At 41.3% G+C, this 14,984-nt stretch overlaps 1 protein-coding gene across 1 annotated transcript; it reads right to left on the bottom strand.

Annotated features, from left to right (window-relative positions):
• Positions 1–2,541: 2,541 nt before the first annotated feature.
• LOC132998915 (synaptotagmin-5) lies at positions 2,542–13,820 on the bottom strand. The gene is made up of 5 exons (XM_061068663.1): positions 13,755–13,820; positions 11,023–12,026; positions 5,842–6,013; positions 4,283–4,449; positions 2,542–4,168 (listed from the first exon to the last, which is right to left on the bottom strand). The coding sequence occupies exons 1-5, from the start codon at positions 13,774–13,776 to the stop codon at positions 4,019–4,021; spliced, it is 1,515 nt and encodes a 504-aa protein (XP_060924646.1). The 5' UTR covers positions 13,777–13,820; the 3' UTR covers positions 2,542–4,018.
• Positions 13,821–14,984: the final 1,164 nt, after the last annotated feature.

Raw genomic sequence — 14,984 nt, 5'->3', positions numbered from 1 at the left:
ATTTCCACATTTTACACATTGCAACAACAACCGTGACGTGACTTTCTATGTGCGTGTGTGCATTAGTGTGTGCATTATCACTATGTGTGCTTGTGTGGCAGTAGTCCCATTTGTTTGGTGATCTGATATGACAAAGATCATCCAAGGAGTGAGATTACATCAGCATTGCGGTGTACATCCTATGGATAGTTATAAGTAGCGGGAAAGATGTCACCCATTGTGAACCGGAAGCAATCAGTCAGTCAATCAATCCAATTTTATTTATATATATACGAGGTGAAATTTTCTTGTTAATTAGTGTGCCATATAAACATTTTTATATATTTCATTATTGAACCATATTAATATTTCCAACAGACATGTCATTTTATTCCATCCATATTGGCTGTATATAGAGCAACACTCTAAAGAAACATGTTTATCTCATTATGATTGCAATAATAAGTTTGTCAGTAACTCCACCAACCACACTCATATTCAGAATTGCGGAGGCTTGATTCAGTCGCATGGTTTTTGGCAGTGTCTAAGACATTGAGAGAGTTGGCTTCTCATACCTGGACACTGCACGTTTAATGGATTCTCCCTTGTCTGCCTGATCTTTGAAACTTCTTTCGTGCTTTTTCAAAACATAACGTGCACACAGCATGGTCCTTATGAAAAACAAAGCCATAGTCTTCTGCCCGTGAGGGCGGAAATGCATGCCTGTGTCTTCGTTTTTTAAGCTAGTGGGCATATGCCATCACCAATACACCTGAACGGCTGCACTTCACAGAGATTCATGTGGGGAAATGCGAGCAGTGCCGGCTGGGAGGCTTCTTATTATTATTATTTAATGCAAGCACATAGTGGCTGGGAAATGTTAACATCAATCAAGCTAAATAAAACAGGCTGCGTGACGGCAAAACCTTTGAACATTTCTTTAATAAGATATCGCCTGTGTTCATTGGCCTTAGGTGGTTGCTGACCCCTGATATAGACCATATTCACAAATGACAATTTGTCTCATAGGGCTTACCAAGGTGCAACATGCAGATGTGAGGGATCCGTCTCCCAGGATGGACAGAAGTCTAATAGTCCTTAGCCCTATCCCTTCGTTTTTGGACGTAAAGGGGCAGCATTGTCCCATTTAGCTAGTGGGCATCTACCCCTTTAAACACCCCTTCAGCCATAGTGTGCTCAGGACCCAGGAGTAAATTGGCTCAGGAGGTAGACGAAATACTTTGCGAAAGGACGAAGCGAATCAACATGGTGATCCCTGCTGGTAAAATGCTGTATGAATCTTGCAAAATAACCATGAAATAATGTTTAAATCCAGCTGAATATCCTTTGCTCCTTGTCGCCATGACAAGCGTTTCAGGGAAATTGCTATTCACTCTGTGAAAATAAGCATGTAACCGGTCTGAGTGAGATAAACAAGTAACGTTCATCACTCCTGTTTCCTGTATGGGAAGTTTGCAAAAAAACTGAATCCCTCATCTTATAACGTTTTCAGTTTCAAACAGAAGTTTCTATGGACAGGACTGGAGTAACATCGAAGTATCTGATGTAAACACACTGACTGAATGTATATTAATCAATCTGTCCTGTCTGTCCTGCAGTTGTCCCGTGAAGACTTTCTAGCCCTCTCCCTTGTGGCTCTGGTCTTAGGGGACAATCCCAGTGAGGGTCACTTCATAACACAGGGTTGGGCCACGGGAGAGGATTTGGGACAGGGCATTAGTCTTCAGAGAAGCTATAGCTAGACCGTACTTTTAACAGGCCCACTGCTACACTGACACATTATCGTGCCATTTTTACTAACTACTAACTTATTGTACATTGGCCCAGGCCAGATATTTCTATTTAGAGGCTGTTTTTCCACTATTTCACTTCAGAGAATTCTGGGAACACAAATACCATATAATTTGCTCTTCATTGACCTCGCTGTGGTTTCGGTTACTGTGGTAAACACAACAAGCTGTGATGTCAAGTTGGAACAGTTGAACCAACATCATTAAACTAAATGGAGCTATATAGCTGTTAGCAGGGTTTAGGACGATTCCAGAGATTTATAATGCATAAAATGACCACATGAACCAAATAACTTTATCAGATATACATTTTGTTAAATTATATAGCCCTGTAAAAGACCTTTTTCAGAAAGAAAATAGAATAAGCACGTTAATTACATACATGTTGAAACTCAAAGCCAGTATATGAATCAGGCCTTGAAATTTGGAGTCATCATTTTCCTACTAAACATGTATTTTATATGTTATGGCTGTGTTTCATATGCAGTAAGTCTCCCATGACGACAGGTCATGACGACGTGACAGCAAGACAGCATTCACAGTAACTAGACCCTTAAACTTAATGGAAAAGCTAAATGGAATTCAGCCATCCTTCGTCTACACCTATACCTTATGTACTGTTACTCAAAATAAATCAAAATAACTAAAAAGATCCCTAGTTAGTAAATATCTCTTATAAAATATAAATTGTCTCACACACTCGACAAAATATCTTTTAATAATATAACTATTTATTTCAAATTCTCTGAAATGATTCTCTCTCATAAGCAAGGACATTCATGTACAGTTGAGACAATACATGCCACAGGCAGGCATCAACATGTTCAATAGTCAATACATAGAAACACAGCAATTTATTTCTAGAAACAAAAAGAATGTTAAGTGTTAGCATTAAAAAATACGTGACACCTGCCAAATAAATGTTAAAACATGATATTTTTAAACCCAAACTTCTCTTCTGGTTATGCTTTAAAGGGTGTCACATAATAATCAAGAATGAATAATGAATATATTTTCCAAATCTTTAGTGTGGGATATCCTTTTAATGCTTTAGGATACCAGACATACATCAATGTAGTGCTCTGAAGGAAACTCTATATTTGTTTCAGGTCTAAAAAAGAATAAAAAAAAGTAATATTTCTTTTCTCAGTGATGTGTCTATGTGTGTTGGTTTGGCATCAATTGACTGAATATGAGGAAAAAACAGTTTTGACCCATTTATATCCCTTTTGTCGTGGCACAAAATAAAACATTGATTCTGCATGGAATGAGAATGCAAGATACTAGAAAGGAGAGGCGGACAAATACTGGCACATTAATACACCACATCAAACCACAGGCAGAGTGGCAACATAAATGCACTGTAACTCAACAAACTCATCTTATATTGCACACTAACATTTGTGTTGCCTCTGGACATAATATAAACATGACTACAACATTAGAACAGACTGCATCCAGTACATCCAGAATAGTATACTTTATAGACTACAGTTTTAAGAAGTCACAGTGGAAATCATCACAAAGGCAATGCAGGGATGCAGATTACTGTTGATATGGAGAAAACTGCTGCTGATCCCTCCTCGCACCTTCTAGTGGTCAGTGCTTCTTCCTCTACAGACCTATAGATACACATGGACCATCTGGATATGGTTACCCCCTGAAAACACTAATTATGGTAATACACGTCATATTTTTATAAATAACATTAAACCAAAGTTAAACCAAAAAAAAATACACATCATAGCTAACAAACTGACTAAAATAAGAACCTTGAAAACCGGGGGGGTGCAATTAGATCCAAGTTACATGTTAATACTACAATAGACTGGAAATAAAGATGAACGACATGTCTCCACTTCCACCCACGATAGTGTCAGCTGTAATTCATGACGTTTCAGCCCACTTTTATAGCATCAAAGATCAAATTAAAGCCAAACTTACTGGAAAAAAACAAAACATTTTAACATTAAGCAGTTTAATAAGAACTAAAATTATAGAAATCATCTTTCAGAAAAAAATATCGACATTTTAGTTTGATCCATGTCCCATCATTTAATATGGAGGACTTATACTGCAGTCCATCACCAGGTGGCGATAGACGCTTTGGCTTCACTTTTGGGGAGATGCCATGTCGTCCGTCTTTATATACAGCCTGTTTCCTGTGTGCAATAACTCCACCCGCGGGAAACTCATGAGGCAACAGAGAAGCAGTCAGTTCATCGGCCCTATAGCATATCTGATTGGATGGCGTGCCAGCGAGCCGTTTCTATTTGCCCCCGACTGCACATCTCCTTCCAGTGTCCCTGTCCCGCCTCTGAAGCATCGCTGCCAATCAGCACACAACCCAAAATGCTGCTCTTAGTGTAGAGGCGGCCCTGTAGATACACAGAGAGAATTGCACTCAAAATAACACAAATAAGGAGATATTCATTTGCATCATATTAACACAGAGTCTGTTTTCTGTATGAAAAGGATGTAGACCGTGGTACCTGCATGATGATGAATTCAAGGATCAATGGCAACTGAGTGATGTCACCAGGGGGCAGGTCAAACAGAAACGGAGCGTTCCACACAGGGCTTGGTCCACTGACTCCTTTGGTCTCCTTGCTAGCAATAACTTTCCCATCCTGACGCAGGTTGATGACAACGTAGTGGTCTGTGGAAAACAATCACATCTTCAGCCATGATTTTATCTATTTATATAATTGTTTTTCTTTTTAGGAAATAAATGGTCTACCCATGTTGATTTAAACCCTCATAAATCTCTGAAAACCTCTCCACTATCACTGTTGTAAATCAGGATTATCACTTGCAAAATATAATTTCCCGTGTAATTCCATTCTTGCATGTTAATTGGATTTGCAGAAATGAAAAAAACAATGTGTCTCTGTCAGATAAGAATCCTGCCTCTGCAGACAGCACTCGTTTACACAAGTTTTAAGAACCATTGAAATTCACCAGGAACACACAACAGACCACATAGCCTCAAACTGTCAGGTCAGGAGTGTGAAACAAAATCACAGTTGTTTTGTTTTTACAGGAGCTCGTGTTCCCTCCTCTCTTCAGCAGGATCATCACAGCTGAGCCTTAAATTAGATGCAGTGAGATGTGATGCGGACAGGAGGGGAAATGACAATGGGCCGATCAGTTCCTAATCTAATTACACTACAAACCAATCACGGATCCTGTCGGAGTGACTGATGCTGGAGATACACAGGAGAATACACACAAGCTGTTTACCAGTGTTTATGTGCAGTGCAACTTGAAGTACCAGCTTACTAATTTTAAATATACTAATGCTTACATACTTATATAATATAACTTTACCCAAAAAGTGAAGTTAAAGAACTTGTAACTGCTCGATGAATTATAATGTGACCTCTTGTGGTAGTGTGAATAATGACACTTCTATCTCAGAGAAGCACACTCTTTAGTTTATTGGAAGAATAATTTTGTTTCTCAGAAAAAAAGCATAATCATTTGATGTTGTCTCACCAGAAAACCACAGAGGGAGCAGCTCTGAGGGATGGGTTTGGCTAAAGTTGTGTTCTACCACTTTTATACTAAAACACGGGTAAATGCACTTAATAAGGCGATTGACTCCTTTCCCATTGTCAGTAGAGGAGTTTGCATCTCTGTTTTTTCTCCCTCCGTTTATCATGTTTGACGTCACAAATGCATTGAAAATGGAGACACTCTCAGAGTCATTTGACCCCAGAGTGAATGCTGATTGTATTCATCCCATTGCAGACAAAAGCCAGATGTTAGTGGGTGTTAGTGTTTTTCTTCACTAGGAGAAAGGTCCAACTTTCACACATCAGCCTGGTGTTCACAGCCCATCTGCTTCCAATAGTCAACATTGGTTCTTTCTCAACCATGACCACACTCTTTCCATAACCATATCCAAGTAATTTTAGCCGCTTAAACGTATCCATACACTGACCACAGAGGAGGAACCGTTTAGGTCTAATGTGACTTTTTAATCTGAGTAATGGTGCAGCACGTTGAATCATATAAGAGCCTGTTGTGTTACGTATGAGTTGCTCACCTGGAGCTCCTGGGATCCGTGTGAGCTTGGCCAGATTCTCAGCCTTCCGGACCATCACCTTGATGCGCTGGGCCAGCGTCTGGTACTGCAGCAGGATGAACAGTTGGCCCAAAGCCCGAGGCACACTCACCGAGCTCTTCCTGTGGCCCAACGCCTCTAGAGAACTCGCACTCTGAAGGTGGGAAGGAGACAAACAAATGACAGAAAAATAAAGAAAATGTGAGAGATTAAGCGAGAGAGGGGGAAGTCTTCTTTCACCGAGCAGATCTTCCCTTCATCCAGTGGGAAAAATAACAAGAGAGTAGAGCAAGTAATGTCCGTAAAGTGCTCTATGTGCTCGTCAACATGTTTCTACACTTCTGTAGAGTATTCTCATTTTAAGGATTTTTCCACAATATCATCTATTTTTAATCACAAATAATCCTGCAGGATTTAATCTGCATCACAATTTCAATCCCTTACAGCTGATTTGTCATCATCAGGGTAAGTATGTTTTGTCTCTGACGTGACCACCCGTCATACATAATAGACATTTATTATATCATATCTATATAGACAGAAATAGTAATTTCTGATTTGATGTCAGTTCTCATTAGCTTGCATTGCTTGGCGTCCGGTGAGTCACAGTCTGTGAGTGTCGGCCCGCCGGCGACTTGCTGAGAGTGTGAAGGCGATTTCACCCAACAAGTGAGTTCCGCTTCACTGACTGTCTGTCACTTGCTCTTCGCCTCAGAGACCATCACTCACACTTACACTGCCTTTTAAAGGAGGAGATGCTATTCTGTACACACACACACACACACACACACACACACACACACACACACACACACACACACACACACACACACACACACACACACACACACACACACACACACACACATCTCTAAACAAACCTTAAAGCTTCAGATAGTGTAACTGCCGCACATTGGCAGTTTGTTTAGTTGGTTAACCTCCCGTTTTTGGTTCCTACTGGTTATAATGGCACTGGGGCGGAACTAATTGCCGCCGTCATATGTTTCCTACACCACACCTTTAAGCGACGTACCTAGCCAAACAGCGCGAAAGAAGCAGCACAATCAATAAGCTATAAATTAAAGTTAAAAGTAAAAGCACATAAGAAGAAGAAGAAAAAACTATAAAGGACAAGCAATAAGATAAGATTCCCTCAAGTAGTAAGCAGTGGACGAGGTATGTTTATCATTTATTTATATCTAAGAAGAATGTGAACGATTTTATTGTGTTGCTTTCAATTGCATGGTTGTGCGTGATAGTGATTTGCATACTATGTAAAGTTGTGAATATGTTTATGTAAGTTAAGTTTGTAAATGTGCAAGTTAATATTGAGCTGCGGGCTGTATGTGAGGTGTGTGTGAAGTGTTTTTTGGTGTAATGTAACACCTGTTGTGCTGCTGTAAAAACGGACATTTGCATATTGTGAATTTGTATTTATTTTCATTTATTTTTCTCTCTAAACCCAGTTCTCACGGGTTGGTTCGACCTGGAAATAAAACCCCGTTTTCTAACAAAGACCTCTGGCCTCGTGTGAACTACTTGGGAGCTACAGATAGAGATTTGTTTTCAGGAAAGTTTGAAGTTGCCTAAGTTTTGAACTGGTACTGCTCACGTACAGGCTGCTAATGGATGCAGCTTCCCAATTGCAATGAAACATTTTATTGTTGAGGTCTATTTTGTATGCAGTGTCTTATTTCTGGGGGCCTCGCTAAACAAGGATTGCAGTAAAGTGAGAGGAAGCTCACTTATTAAAGATAATTTGTCACATATATGTGCTACGTCTCTCTGCAGCGGTTGATTCTCCCTTTCTCGTCTGTTTTGTCCTAATATGTCTTTTGCTGATCGACAAACATACATGTTGTGTTTTTGTTTACTTAGTTTAAAATCTGTCTTAATGTTGGGAAGGCAGCGCTCAATGATTCAAATTATAAAAAATGCATTAAAGCAACAGTAATGATTTGAATAGGTAAGGATGATAATTACATAAAATATTAAAATGTACGAGTAAAAATAAAGTTATCAGAACAATACATATCCCAGTAGTGATACTTCCCACCTCTGAGTATTTGTAGAAACAAAGGTTGAATTAGGAAACCAGATAACAACTGGAGGAAGGTACATAATATCTCTGTGAGAATACACCAACTGTCTTGGAGACAGACAGAGAAGACACATCATTGGTTTGGTGAGATGAGTCAAGGTTTAGATATATTTTTCAAAAAAAATAGTAGTGCCACATGAAGAGTAATGGTATGTGGCCTCTGTAAAATGGGGAGATTGTTATACTTCTTTTTGCAAGGACAGCTCAGAATTGGTGCATACATTTAACATTGCTAATATTTAAGAAACTACAACCATTTGACCTCCTTTGAGGAGAAGTTACACATTAAGACATTCCAACCATGCTGTATCTTCTCTACACATTATGTACACCAGTGTTTTGTGGAGGCAGCAGATACGGTGATTTGATATGATATTGCCGAAAATTAAAAAAGTCACGTATTTCCAAACCCGACACAGAACTGCAATGCATCCCTATAGGGCTAAAAGATTTGAGACTATAGCATGGTATCTTACTTTTAAACCAGATCTTCTTGTATCAAATGTGAATATATAAAAATGGAAGAAACTGTCTAATACTGTGAGCGTATCCTCAGGCACGACACAGCTGGAAGTGAAACTTATTTGTAATTGGACTGTAGAAGCATGTTCTGCTGTTATTATCTGGTAACCCTGTTCCCTCTAGATATCTTGGGTTACATAACTGAACCCAGCAGACTGATTATGAGTCATCCAGTAGTCTCCACAGGGGAAAAAATGATAATGCTGACAAAGTTCTCCCTGGGGTTTTACTTCATTTAACCTTCATGTATTTAGGAATCGCTGACTGAACATTAACACTGATTTATACGAACTACTCAATATACCGCTGCTCTTTTCTTATGCCCACAGTCCCCGTCTATCAGGCACTGCAGCAGCTTAGCATACATTGGTATAATGCATCCATTCAAATGTTCCTTTCAGACTTTCTCCAGATCCAAACCTTTCAGTCACAGATATAATAACTTCAAGGTTACTGCACACTGCTTAGAGAAATAGTGATGGTGACTGAAACCTATGTTATAAACTCAAATACAAACGTAACATTCCTATATGTCAAGGCCTCCTTACACAACCACTTTTAAATTCACTCAATCCAGAATTTTATTTGTATCTGCACCAAATTGCACACACTCATTAAATATTAGACTCCACCTGAATTTTTCCTATCAAAACCCATGAATTATTAGTGACCTATTTCACGATGTTAATGAAAATGGAAAGGGTTCTTCCCAGACCCAGGGAACATAAGACTACACTGATTCACCTTTTTCATCATTCTATCACCAGTCTAGATGAATTCAAGATTTTACAGTAATTTATATTTTGATGTATTCCAAATGTTATTCACATTATCTTTGGCTTATAATAAAATGCTGAATACTGAAATACTGAAATGAGACGTGACACACATGAATAAACAGCAATACTCCAGCTGGTCCATTTACACAGATTAAAAAACCTGGTGTTTTCCTATGAATCCAGGAAGAGGCTATATATTAAAAGATGGAGTCACTACTGCACAGCCTCCGTACACTCACCCACTCTTTAAACAATTATTCGGTTTGCTAAGCAACCCGCGCTCGTTCACAGCAAACCTCCTGCTCCACATCCACACAGTGACACACTCTCACTGAGGATGAGGAAGGGGATGCTTGGTGTGTGTGGAATGTAGGGGACATAGGGGTGGAGATGTGTGCACTGGACACAAATCTTCACATTACTGTAAAGTCCTAGACATAATTCTGGCCCTCTCACCAAGCACAGATGAACGTTGTCTGACTGACCAATGTCTAGGGAAACATCAGGACCCCCTCCCATTAAAGGCCTGTTATTAATGCCCTCTGGCAGTGTTTCAACAGAGCCGCAGAGGGCACGGCGTGGGCACGCTGCCAATTCGCTGCACTCTGCTTGTTTGCTCTGCAGCCACTAACAACCGTGTCTCCATGACAAACATCCGTGGAGAAGTGGCTAATGGGAGAACTGATTAGATGCTACATTCCTTCATGGATAAAACAGGATTATGTGCTATTTATAGGCCTGCGTGCGTAGTTTATCTATCTGTTAAATCAACTGAAAATGTCAACTTTGTTAAAAAGATTTTTTAACATAGAAATAACAAAGTACCCACATTAAGAACAGGAAGAGTGGTCAGTCACCCGGAAGCATAGTACTAGAAGTACTATGCTCCCCCCCCACTCAGACACACAGAAAGTCCACAGGGCTTTAGTTTATTCTGGGACGCATGGAAAACTCAAGGACGCAACATGTCCACTTCTTAGCTCTTTGTTTTGTGTTTGTGTTTGACTTTGATTGCAATCAATCTAGTTTAACATAAGAAAACAGGCTTCAGGAAAATACTGTTCAGAGCCAACTAATGTTCCAGCACGTTACTCCATGTGTAAACACAAATAGGATTAAACAAGTAAGACATGACATTATTTACTGAGGCTCATATGTGGTGGTAGGCAGGTTCAATACCTTTGAACGGAACCAGGATGTTTCCCTGATTCCAGTCTGTATGCTAAGCTAAGCTAACCAGTTGGGTGGTGCAGCAGAGGTCAGAAGTGTTGCCTCACAACAAGAAGGCTTAAACCTGTTGGTCCTCCACTCTGCTTCTGTGTAGAGATGGGACCTTCGAGGATGAAGCTGTGCAGCTAATGGATGAATATCAAACTCCTGTAAAGCATCTGCATTTTGAGTTTCAACCCATGCTAATGAACTGTGTCTGGCCATCGCCGTAATGATTTCAAACTCTGATCACAAGTTGCCAATTAACTTTGGTCAAGTCGTATTTAATCAATAAGGGTTTGGTGTAGATCTGGTTAAGGCATCAAGTTATGTGGGGTTTTGGATTCTGCCTGTCGGCTCTTTCACTTGACTGTGCAGACACTGCACAGGTTTGACAGCCCAGTTTCTGATGGGGTGAGTTTGGGTAAGAGTCAGAGTACCCTCACACTGAAATCTGCTGTGTTTGGACTGTTTTTCATTGACCTTTTGATTGTTTGCTTATTTAATGCAGTTTTTAACACATCAAATCATTAAATACAATCACCATTTTACCTTTTTCAGCTTGCTTTTAGTCGGGCTGAGCTGCCTGGTGTGAGTGGTGGTGACGTTAGGCGCCCAGTCCATCTCCTCACAGGGCAGCTCCACCACCCCCAGGGCAGCCTCTCTTAGGCCTGAGAAGTCCCTGCTGTAGACGGCCAGTCTCAGGGTGCAGGTGCGCAGCTCCTCCACAGAGCCCACCTGCAGCACAAAGCTCTGACTGTGGGGGTCTGGGCTGAGGCTGCGGCGCCTAGAGGCTGTCTGCTGAGGGGAGGGGCAGAGGGGAGGGAGGCTGGCTCGAACAAACACCCCACTGCGTCTCCGACTGGCCCCTGAGAGCCCCAGGATGCTGACGACCAGGGTGCCGCAGGCAGAGGAGAAGTGCAGGGAGAAGTTCAGGAGGAGAGCCGGCTTTGTGGGGATGGAGAGAGAGTTAGAGCCGTACTGTGATAGACAATGCAGCCCCTGCAGGGTGGGGGCTGCGGCAGCTCCAGCAGTCAGTCCACTGCTCTCGCTGTAAAGAAAACTCTCACTGCTCACTGTGCTTCGCCGACCCATAGCCCGACAAGATTTGGACACCAGGCTCAGCTTAGTGAGGGTGGGCAGTGAGGCTCTGCCGTGACTCTGAGGTTTTCTGGGTAAGCAGGGAACAGCCGGGGAGCTGAGGCGCCGCATTGTGTAAGAAGATCCACGAGACTGCACCAGCTCAGTTGATCTGGTGGGGCTGGGGTCAAAGGGCAGGGCAGTGACGTCATCCTTAGAGGGAGAAGAGCTGCTCTTAGAGGACGGAAACTCCAACACGTCTCCATCCAGCTCCTCATACTGCTGCTTAACAGGCTGCGTGCACGGAGATGGAGTCAATGTTACAGTCACCCTCTCAGCAGGATGAGGAGACAGAAAAACTGCCTCCTTGTCCTCCGATGAAACACTCTTTCTCCTGCGACAGCAAAAGACGCAACCGAGAACCAGACAGTAGCAGAACACGGCCAGACCCACAGCCAGCAGAATCTGCAGGTGGACTATAGAGATGGAGGAAAACAAGGAAAGAGAGATAAAGTTGGTCAGATCATCACAAGCTGAGCAGAGAAAAGGCATTACAAGAGATCTGAGGACATCTGACTCTAAACATGATCTCGTTGTGTCTACACTATATGTCCTTGATGAGATTAAAGAGGAAATGTCCCGGAGTCACAATCATAATTTTATTTATTACATTGTCAGAGTCGCTGTTTTGATCCGAAGCAGGAGCAGAGAATATGAAATGCCTTGGTATCAATTTCCTCGGCAATCAAATCATGTGTGTGTACGTGTGTGTGTGTGTATGTGTGTGTGTGTGTGTGTGTGTAGTCTAATCTCTGTTTTTTCTGTATCAGTAAAAGTTGGATAAACATTTTATTACACACCAACAATACACTTGCGTACCATTTTATTCCAATATCCACATACTGCTTTAAATAAGTAACTGACATGAAATCTTGAATATCGCTGGTTGCAGTCATTTGATTACTTTTCTGACTGATATCATGACGGAGGTACAGAAACTGAAGCTGTCGCTGCTGGACCCTGATGGACCTCATCTAATGTCAGACATTGAGGGTGTATTGAGATGACTCATCCATCACACACACCCATCGGAGGACAGTGGTGAAAACAAGGTCAGAGAGCTGTGAGCTTCAGCCTGTGACCTTAGTGAAGCAAACAACCAACAATTAGAACGACAATAATTTAATGAGAAAACCTAATGTTTTGAGGTTTAATAAGTATACATCCATATAAAGATAAGGGGAGGAATGCTATTGTTTTTACTCATTAATAAGCCTAAGTTATACACTATATTCATTTGAGTGCATCACATTATTGATAGGAACAGATGTATTGAGCTAAACACTGAGGATGTGACGTTAATAAAAGCCATATGTGAATCTGCACATCATCACAAGAGGCTGATCAGACAGTAAAATCACACAACACTGCAGGAGGTGCATCCTTAAATGATTAGATCACTATCGAAGCAAGTGTTGCTGTTATAACTGTCAGTGCAGATCCACCTCAGCCTCTTTAAACAGTGTGTGCAGGAGCAGGGCAGCGCCTCAGCCTTTTCTAAGAGATGAAAGTACAGATGGGCTGACTGCTGCAGTGGGTTTTAGAGGAGGAGGAGGGGGATCACTCTAAAATATGAGTCAGACTGACCAGCCACTGGACTCTGATGATCGCAGGCCAAATGAGGTAATGATGAAACATGAGCGGAGCAAATTCAGCATTTAACACAGAGGGATGTGTCTGTTTTCTGTACACACGGCTGCTGGTAAACTTTAATCATGCACGCAGTAATGACAACATGAGAGAACACACTGCAGTGCGGAGCCGATTCTAACCTCGGGCTGAAATAATCTGTTCTGTTTGTCGACATAACTCTTGGTCCTTGTTCATACAAAGTTATCTAAAGCAAACAGGACTGGGGACACCTTCCATGTGAGCCGCGAAAGCTTCACTTGAAAGTGCATGTGCTTCTCTAACTGCCCCCTACCACTTTTACAGGACAAGTTAGCACCATTATGATTCCTTAATAAAATCTCTACCAGGTACTAATAGCAGATTTCTTTCCCTGCAGTAAAATGCAGGTGCAGGCTCCACAATAAAAGCATAAATTTTAAACCAAACAAGAAAAATACGAGATTACAGATGAAGACAAAAGGAGTAAAAGTAAGAAACACACACAGGCACTAGAAGATTTAAGGCTTCCTTACCTCCCAGAGTGTACTGCGACATGGCCCCTCACAGTTTGATATGTTGTGTGGAGTTGAGTCGGTGTGAGTGCTGTTTATGAGAGTGCTCCACCGCCAGTGCGCAGGGACCTGAAGCCTTCCAGCCAATAGCTTCATCGGGTGACTGAGCTTTTGTTTCACAGTGGCAGGGAGGCAGAGAGGCTGCACTGCAGTTCAACCTACCAGCGCTGCATGTGGAGCCCCGTCACTTTATTACTGTCATTAGTTCTACAGGTCCTATTTAAGAGTCGTGGAAGATTAGTTATTACCAAACTGAAATGCCAAACAATTGATGGACATCTGTCTCAAAATAGACATAGATAGATCGATTTTATGAATAAAATCAAGTAATGAAATGAAATTACTTCTCCAACAAATTGAAATTTGAGCATTTGACAGGAGGGCGACAGGAAAGGAAGGCTGTGGAGAAGCAAGGTGAGAGTGACAGACACAACCGATTAGCTAATCTGGTGGCACGTCTGACTGCGGTTATTGTCAGCTGACCGCCTTGTCGGGGAGAGCTGCCTCTACATTATCTCAGAGTGCACACTTAGGTTTGCATTTTGATGTCTGTGACGTAGGTGGTTGCCTACAGGCAAAATACCACAATGTTGTTTCTGGTCACAGGAGCATCATTATAACTAAAGAGACGTCTAATTACAATAACAAACATCCTGCGCCCCCTATCCAAATGGTAAATGGTCTATATTAATGTAGCACTTTTCTAGTCTTGATGACACAGTGCAGGTTTTCCATTCACACACTGTGCAGCACTTTATCACACAGCAATTACACACAGCCGCCAGGGACAAATGGAGCTCAGTTAGAAAAGCAACCGAGAGGTGACGCATAGCCTGCTCATGTTGTACATAGGCTGCATACTCAGGCTACTATATACACACAATTTAGTTTTTAAATGTTCAAATTATAAAAGAATATTTATAAAGAATATTTATATTAAAATAGTTGCCAAAAATGGCCCTTTTCATGTGTACCATGAACCAAAGGTGCAGTTGCTTTTAACAACTCTGTGTCTCTTGGGCTTTATTTTCCCCATTATAAGGATTTTAATCGTAGAAACATAATGTCAGACTCTACAGTGGTCGAGGGTCTCTATCGATTTTAACATTATGCAGTATATCATAAGACACCATCACTTTACCCTGCATCACGACAGAAAGTTGAATCTACAATAAATAGTTACCAATTAAA

The sequence above is a fragment of the Limanda limanda genome, chromosome 3 (genome assembly GCF_963576545.1).
Source record: "Limanda limanda chromosome 3, fLimLim1.1, whole genome shotgun sequence".
NCBI classification, from domain to species: domain Eukaryota; kingdom Metazoa; phylum Chordata; class Actinopteri; order Pleuronectiformes; family Pleuronectidae; genus Limanda; species Limanda limanda.
This window is presented reverse-complemented; position numbering and strand designations above follow the sequence as displayed.

Bases quoted from the DNA above. Each gene is read 5' to 3' on its own strand.
- LOC132998915 (XM_061068663.1), bottom strand. From the start codon at position 13,776: ATGTCGCAGTACACTCTGGGAG. The intron at 6,014-11,022 runs GTAAAATGGTGA...TCCCACCTTCAG, and splicing joins CTAAAAGCAAGCTGAAAAAG to AGTGCGAGTTCTCTAGAGGC. The intron at 4,169-4,282 runs GTACCACGGTCT...GTGTATCTACAG, and splicing joins TTGAATTCATCATCATGCAG to GGCCGCCTCTACACTAAGAG.